The sequence below is a fragment of the Oculina patagonica genome, chromosome 13 (assembly GCF_052425735.1).
Source record: "Oculina patagonica isolate OP01 chromosome 13, crgOcupat, whole genome shotgun sequence".
Taxonomy (NCBI): domain Eukaryota; kingdom Metazoa; phylum Cnidaria; class Anthozoa; order Scleractinia; family Oculinidae; genus Oculina; species Oculina patagonica.
Genome location: NC_135770.1, coordinates 33811442 through 33819892, shown reverse-complemented (window position 1 = coordinate 33819892; position 8451 = coordinate 33811442). Strand labels below are relative to the sequence as shown.

The following is an 8451-nucleotide window of genomic DNA, read 5'->3' as shown; positions in this document are numbered from 1 at the left end:
GACTGAATTGACCTAGCCGCACATCCACAACTAAATCATACTACGTAACACATTTCTATAAGCCTCACATGCCTCACAACTCTATAAGCCTGGTGGTTTCTTGGAGGACCGTTTCGAGCGACCTATTAAAAATGGAACCACCAAATCACTGAAGTTGTTTTAAAAGAAAGCTAGGAAACGCCTGCCGTATTGTCTTTCTCAGTTAAAGCGTTCAGGCCTAGGTCCTAACGAGTTAGTACAGTTCCATCGTATCTGCATTCGCCCTATCACTGAATATGCCTGTCCATGGCCAGTTTTCAATGAAAGTCTACCTGCGTATCTTTCTCGTGAGTTAGAAGCAGTGCAAAAGAGGGCGATGCGCATCATTTTCCCGTATGTTTCGTATGAAGAAGCGCTTAATTAGGCAAATCTAGTCACTCTGTCAGGTCGAAGGCAAGCCCTGACGGACAAACTGTTTAACATTATTTTAGAGAACAATGACGGTAGGCTGAGGAATTTACTGCCCCACGCAATTTTAGTAGTTATAACCTCAGAAAGTCACGGCAGTTTAATCCTGTCTCTAATGTACTTAAGTTTGAATTTTTAACAACTCTTGTATAGTTTTTTAAATTTTTTACATTTTATCGTATAAGTTTTTATCGCTTTTATAAATTTGTAAATATAGCATAATTCAACCTTTGGGTTGCGAAGTTGTATTAATAAACTATCTATCTCTCCTCGCCCTTTGTGTACTATAAAATATTGATAAAATGTCTCATTCTTAAAGTGGCTTAAGTGGCTCCAGTTTCACGAAATAACTGAATTTATTTGTCGTTGCCCTAACGACTTGTATAACAACAAACTGATTCGGATCGTCTTTTTGGTCGACTAGAATAAATAAAAATTACTATTGGAAAGTGAAGGGTACCAAGTTATCACTGTTACTTCTTTAAGATAGACAAGATACGCGAATACAGGTCAGTAAAAATTCCGTAACGCACACAAAGTACCAAAATGGCGACGCCAAAAATCACAAATACGAAATCTTTTAACGTTTTCTGTTCGGAACGATATTGGTCCAACAACATCTTGTCCCGTGCAGAGTTGTCACGAAGGTCCTGTAACTGAGCGTTTAACGACCATTTGATAAACTCGATCTTATCCAGCATTATGCGATTTTGTTTTTTCAACTTATTTATGTCATCTTGAACGGCAAAAAGTGTTTCATCGGTAGAAGACAGCTCTTGTGTGAGTTCTTTCGCCTCTGTCTTTATGGTGACAATATCAGTCTGCAGGGATTCGATCTCATCCAGCATTATGCGATCTCGTTCATTCAATTTAGTAACTGTTGATTCTAGTAGTTTTTGAAGTTCTATTTTCACCGCCCCAACAACTTCTCCACGTAGACCTTGCAAACTGTCAACTCTAGGGATCAATTTTTGCAACTCAGTTATGTCATCTTGAACGGCAGAAAGTGTTCCATCGGTAGAAGGCAGCTCTTCTGTGAGTTCTGCCACCTCAGTCTTCATGGTAACAACATCAGTCTTTAGAGCAGAAAGCCTCCCGTCAGTTGCGTCATCCCTACTTTGAAATTTTGGTAACTTCTTATTTATCGCAGCTATTTTATCACATAAAGAGTCCTGCAGACCTTCGCTATTTAGAACTTCTTCCGATAATTCTTTAATCTTTTTCACGGCCGTTACAATTTCAGTTTGCATTTCTTCAATACTTGCTGTGGTGAGAGTGGATGAATCTTGAAGCTCTTGAAGTCTTTCACAAGCCAGCTTCAAATGGGATTCTGTGTTTCTTTTTAGATGATCTGAAATGGCTTTTCGTTGCACCTTAAATTAAAAATAAATAAATAAATCTGATAACAGTAAAGAACAATAAAAACTATTATCATTTTTGCGATAGTAGTTTCCTAATAAAACAGTAAGGTACAACGTGACCAATGTGAAAACTCTGTCAGATAAGACTGTTTTAGCAAGGAAAAACTCGACAAAAAGAAATGAAGAGAAAGAATGCCAATGAAATCAAATAATTGTGATTTAAAACCCAAGAACATCTCATTTTTCCAGACTAAGAAGGTAAAATGAAGCATTATACTACCGTATGATAAAGCTCTATTAAACCGTTCGCCAAAATACTGTTGAGTTTGTTCACTTTTTGTTAGACTAGCCTGAGAAAACTGGAAAATATGCCAATTTGATATAAATATTAAAATTCTTACTCGGCTTCACATACATATATCGAAATTTGCCTACCGCTGTTCGCTGCATGCAAATCCACAGAAACGACAAGTGATAGTGATTACAGACAGTCTGTCAACATATAACGTACCTTAGCTTTGCAACCAACATGGGCATACGTGCACTCCAGTTTAGTATGAGGGCAGCTTTTATCAATGTGATCATTCATCTGGATTTTAAAATGACGATAAAGGTTATATACTTCGAAGACAATCAAACTCATGTAAAAAAATACACTTTGTCAATTAATAAGGTAGAGGAAAACGCTCCGAGAAAATGAAATAAAAATGAAATTGAATTTTCTAGTCCATATACACAGCATAACCTCGTCGACCTACAATACAACCTACTATACAACTTGGATGGGACAAATGATAAACGAAACTGTAAAACGCTCCAAGTAAAATAAATAAAAAATGAAAACAACCTATAAATGAAGTTACAATGTAACTTTGGATACGACAAATTGTAAGCAAAACTATTCAATTAAAACATAAAATGTAGCCTGAGCATCCTCGATCTTTTAAGAAATTCACCCAACTATGTCATAAGAAAATTATGGAAATCAGTCAAGAGGATTGTATGTGGACATTGGGGCTTTTAAAAAGTGTTTAAATTACATTTTCAAGGGGGTTAGGCTTCAGGGGGTCTGATCCGCAACAAAGCATGGCTCTGAAAATTTCAAGACCCCTTGGCTACGGCCACACCCCCACCCAACTCCCACTTTAGACCCTGTTTAATGATTAAACAAAATTACAAGTCTACCTTGTCTCTTTGTATTTGTTCACCACATTTTTGAAGGCATTCCATTGGGTATTTCTTGCACACGTCAAAATGAACCTTAAAATAATCAACAGATTCTATCAGAGAAGTAGTAAACCACTATCAGTAGCCTTCAGCGAGGCGTTGTGGCCTAAGGGTTGAATGGATCAAGCATTCCAGGTTTATCTCTCTGGAACCTCTTGCTTCATTCATCTTTTTATAAACAGTACTATATTGTCTATTTAGGAAAGGTGCATTGCTGCTGCAGAAGCTTGTTATTGTTTCAGAGACAATGACGACATGCCTTGACAGTGATAGATTGGAGAGGTAGCGAAGGGTCTATATAGGGAGTTGTTCAGCCCACACAGCGCCATTTTTTTTAGACCAAGTCCACCATAATTTTCTTGACTCTAGACTGCCAGATAATAATTAAGAATGTGCTGACAGACCGACACTCGAAATCGGCTAAAACTGCCAGACTGTCAGAATATAATTAACCCTTTTAAGGCTTGAACCAATCGTTTTAAAAATAGCTTTTTTCCATCTATGGCAAATTTTTAATATAGTTATAATAGATTTTAATAGTTGTATTTTTAATATAGTTAAAATAGATTTTAATAGTTGTATTTTTAATAATTAATCTCTTTGTAAATTTTTACGCAATTCAGTTTTTAGACTGTCATGTAAGAATATCAATAAACTATCTATCCATCCATCTATCTATCTTCTACCTGGCATTGTGGGCAACATTCATGTTTTGTACTTTACCACCAGGGTTTACAAAACATATCACAAAATTAAATGCTAAGAGATAAGCCAAAAATGGGCTATCATCATACAGTCAACTCTCGCCTTGCGGACACCCCGCTATTGCCGACACTCGCTATTACGGACAAAATCCAGATCCCCGGCAAAAGAAGTTTGACTGGAATGAGTCCCGCTATTACGGACTCTCGCTATAACGGACACTAAACGACGCCTCGAGCGTGTCCGCTATAACGAGAGTTGACTGTACCCAGCAAAGGGCAGGGGGATGGGGGAAGAGGTTCTCCTTATTGGTTCCTGCAACTGAAACTGGAGATAACTGAATGGCTAGGTTGACTGTGAATTAGGCTTACATGTAAACACAGTCTCGACTTTAACATACCATCGGTATCTTTTTAAGTAAAAGTTCACTGATGTATTTGCTTGTTTTATCAGGTGAACAGGTAAAAGAGTGACAAGTTTTGAAAAAATGATAATTCTGAGACAGTCTACTCAACTCTCATCAACTCTCATCCTTGTTTGGCCTGACCTCTACTGTTACACGGCGTACCAAAGCTGACCAACTCCTTTTCTTTGTTTTGCCATGAGTTAATTTTGTTTTGCCATCAATAAAATATTTTAGACGTGGGTAAAGTTTGTAGTGCCATGACTTTTTGTTTTGCCATGACAGTTGTGGGCCACCGTAAGAATCAGCATCATAAGAAAATTCACTATCCTCTTTTGTTTAATCACAATATTTTGTCATTTACCTGTCTTGTGCACCATATAAAGGACACTGCCTTACAGTAGAGACACTTGACTTTCCTTTTAGGACATTCATGAGTCACGTGATTTTGCAGATCTTTCATCAAAGGAGTGGCATCACAATCCTTGTTTGTGCATTTCACTCCTACAAAACTGCAATCTGGCTCATGTGTCTGAAATACAATATTATCAATATAGTACATGTACTTTCACTTAAATTTTAACCTTTAAAACCCTTAGAGTGCCACTTGGCACATAATGTCATTACTGGGGAAATGTTTGTTCAATTAATTTGGATTTTTGGCACCAAAATTGCCTTGAAAAGATCTGCATTATGTAGTTCCATAAATTATCCATACCCCCTCCCCCCAGAAGGGATTTTTCTTAAGACCCCCACCCCTCTGGAAATTCCAATTAAACTTCATACATTTTCTTAGTGCTTTTGGCCTTTGAGACCCTTCCCACTCCCAGGAATTTCCTAACCCTTCTGTTGGGGGGAGGGGGGTGAGTATAAACATTTCCTGGAACCACACAGTTTGAAAAATAAAATTGTACCTCCACCTTATATAATTTGTGACTGATATGTACAATGTAGGTGGTATGTAACAACAGAAATCACTACACTGAAGCAGTTCCTGGGTGGGGTCTTATCTGAAATACAAGCAGGGTATTAGCGGGGCTGCAAATAACAGTCAGCCTGGAGTCATTGGACATTGGCCTACCAAAATTTGTTCATGTCTGATGAAATCCCAAGTGTAGTAGGGCATAATGTCCGGACAATTTTTTGATCATACAGTGTAAATCATTTTTTGGCAACAATGAATAAAAATCTGTCAGACCACAATTTTGCTTTGTCCGACCAAAATGCAGATGTCTTATAAGAACATTTGTCTATTCAAGTGAAAAAAATTATTTGCAGCCATGTATTAGGGTATCAATATTTGGATCAGGTCTGAAATAGGATAGAGAAACCACAAAATTTGGTTTGAAACACGACAAGGGTTCCTGGAAGCTTGCCACACACCCCTCCAAAATTTTCAGAGAGTACCCCCCAACACACACACACACACAAAGGTATGCTCATGTTTATAAAATGACAAAACATTTAAAGTTGCACTGTACATGTACCTCTATGCTTCTGAGCTCCCCAGTCCATTTGCAACCATAGTTTTCGTTAGGACACTTTATGACAAAGTCCAAAATTGTTCTTTGAATTGCCACATCAGGATATATATCCTGTAAAAACGCATCAAACTTAATGATCATTACCCACAGGAGAGTTTACAATGGAGAAGAAAATGGATTGTGGTCTTACATGTACCTTTGCAGAATGTTCTTTAAGGGCTCGGCGGTCAATGGGACATTCTCTTTTCCTAAAAATCATGTGCATATGTTTATTTACATCATTTTTGAAGTCATAGTTAGTGTTCGTTATAGGACCCTAGCTAGTAAGGCTTTAGCCAGGATTTAAAAAGTAGGAGTCCAAAATTTATATAGGGCCTAACTTTGCACCCATAGGAGGGCCTAGAGGAGCATGCAAGGTGTTTTTTTTGCAGTTCTGAGTGAAAAGGTATCCAAAGACTTCCAAATTTGCTAAACAAACCTCTGTATACAGTTATTCATATTAATTTTCTCTGAAAAGTGGCCATCCATGGGACTCCTGGACTCCCACCTGGCTAAAAGCTTGACCCTAGTCAGGCTTTTAGTCTGCCACTTTTGATGCCTTAAAAATTATGACTAAAAATGTATGGCGAAGCAAATCTCATATATTCCATTGCTGTAAGTTAATTGTGTTACTGACCGTCTGTTTAATTACCTTAATTAGTTTTACAGTCTGACAGTGTGATCTCTTTTGTTTAGACACTTTTCGCATGAAATGTACATGTAACACCAAAATTCTTGTATGTAAACAAAAACAAATGTGTGGCTGACGAGGGTCCTTTAAATATAGAATTATAACTGTCATACTTGAAACTTTAAGGCTAGATGGATGAGTGTTCATTTGTATCATAACAGATGGTTTGACTGATGGGTGCCAGTTGAAACATACAGGGGTATACTGGAATATGCATTCATGAATAGATTCTAAGAAAAAATTAAAATCGCATAGGCAAATTTTCTCCTTCCTGACAGAGAGGGATACAGACAAACTACTGGTAAGTTAAAATGTACATGTAATTCAGGGCGTATAATTTTCTTCCCAGTGGCTCCTAAATATACCAAAATGGTAGCCAATTTAAAAAATTTGGTCACCATTTTTTTTTTTTAAAAAAAGTAATAAAACACTTTTCATTCTGTCATTTTACTAGATAGACCCTTTAAAATAGATTACCTTATTGTTACTTATTTTCGCGGGACCTAATTTTTGTGAATTTCGCGATTTTCCAAAAATCGCGAAATGTAAGACTCCAAAAAAAAGTTTCTCGCTAAAATTAACAACGCAAACTTTACTACTAATCAACGTTGCTGTAAGTTTACTACAAAATTATCTCGGTACAGTTGTCAGAAAAGCTATACTTTGTAACACAGGAACATGGCAAACTGTTTTGAGTTCCATTTTCGCGAAATTAAGTTCCCGCGAAAAAAAGTAACAATAAGGTATTTACATCACATTTGCATTTCAATCTCGAATGGCTTTTTGTGCACAAGAACCGACTCCATCTATGGATTTAAACATTTAGAGTTGAGCCATTTTGCCTTGTAAACTTCAATACAATACAAAAACCAAAGTAAGAAAGCAAATTTATTGTGTGGCTGTTTTGCATTGTGTGGCTATATCGAAACTGAAAAAGGAAGTTGCCCGTCCAAAACAGTAACATTGCTCGATTACAAACCATATCCAGAGGTTTTCTTACAGTTTTGGACAGGTAAATAACCTTCAAAACTAATAGAAATATAGCTAAGACGTAAGTTATTGTGTACTTCACAATTGGATACGCCGGGTCTGCAGTTACAATTTTATTTCAATTATTTTCCACATGCAGTATTTAGAGCAATTTTCGAAGCATTCTCATACATTGTCTTACGGCTGAAAACGTAATGCATTCGCCAACATCAATATGTCACGTTGATCGAATACAACGTCTGGGCCACCTGTTATTACAGAACAAGGCAAGGGGAATAAATATGCCCCACCCGGCCCCAGGACCTTAAATATTGAAACGCCAGTTGTATTTATTTGGAATGTTTGCCTTATGCTTATTAAAATGCACATATTAAGTTTTGTAACTCTTGTTCCATTTATGACTGCCGTTCATTTGTTATAAAGGATTAGCTAATAAGGAAGAATATGCATGCATGCATAATAAAGTACATTATGTGGCATCCGAAAGGAAATCTCACAGTTAAATTACGTTACCTTTTCATGGACTGTTCCAAGCAGTGTTTGCAGAATCTGTGTCCACATTTCGTCTGGACTGGTTCACGCATAGGACATTCACATATCGGGCACAAATATTCCTGTGAAACTTTAGAAACAAACGCGTATTCGAAACCAGACATGACGGACCGACACAAAAGGAGAAGCTTCGCGCGGTCCTTCGCGCGAGATCGAGGATACGCGCACACGACATTTGTGACCAGCGGTGACGTTTAAAAAAAACAACGCGCCAAAACCCGCCAAAATGCCAATTAACAATTATTGGATGAGGTTGAGCATGATAGCGATAATTATCAAGGCCAAAGTTTCTATTATCTGCCGAAGCCGAAGGCTGAGGCGGATAACAGAAACTGAGGCCTTGATAATTATCGCTATCATGCGAAAACCGAATCCAATAATTGTTTTATTATGCACATTCCTGAGCTGCACTTGTAAAGACAAGAGCGCGCACAAAATATACTTTTATAAGCTTACAACCTTTCGTCACTTCTGCATGCATAAAACTATTGTCTGTAGGTATGACGTCACTTATACATATGTAAAATCTAATGTCTGTAGGTATGACGTAAGAGA

General features: G+C 37.4%; 1 protein-coding gene across 1 annotated transcript; it reads right to left on the bottom strand.

Moving 5' to 3' along the window:
- Window positions 1-920: 920 nt before the first annotated feature.
- On the bottom strand, window positions 921-8124 carry LOC144637153 (TNF receptor-associated factor 6-like). Its single transcript, XM_078496294.1, has 7 exons — window positions 7858-8124; window positions 5821-5872; window positions 5628-5735; window positions 4505-4672; window positions 2994-3068; window positions 2320-2397; window positions 921-1820 (listed from the first exon to the last, which is right to left on the bottom strand). Exons 1-7 carry the CDS (start codon window positions 7998-8000, stop codon window positions 921-923), a joined length of 1524 nt encoding a protein of 507 aa, XP_078352420.1. The 5' UTR covers window positions 8001-8124.
- Window positions 8125-8451: the final 327 nt, after the last annotated feature.

Excerpts from the sequence above, each read along its gene's own strand:
- LOC144637153 (XM_078496294.1), bottom strand. The coding sequence starts at position 8,000 with ATGTCTGGTTTCGAATACGCGTTTGTTTCTAAAGTTTCACAGGAATAT. Across the intron at positions 2,398-2,993 it reads AACAAATACAAAGAGACAAG|ATGAATGATCACATTGATAA; the intron begins GTAGACTTGTAA and ends TTTAAAATCCAG. Across the intron at positions 1,821-2,319 it reads ATGTTGGTTGCAAAGCTAAG|GTGCAACGAAAAGCCATTTC; the intron begins GTACGTTATATG and ends TTTTAATTTAAG.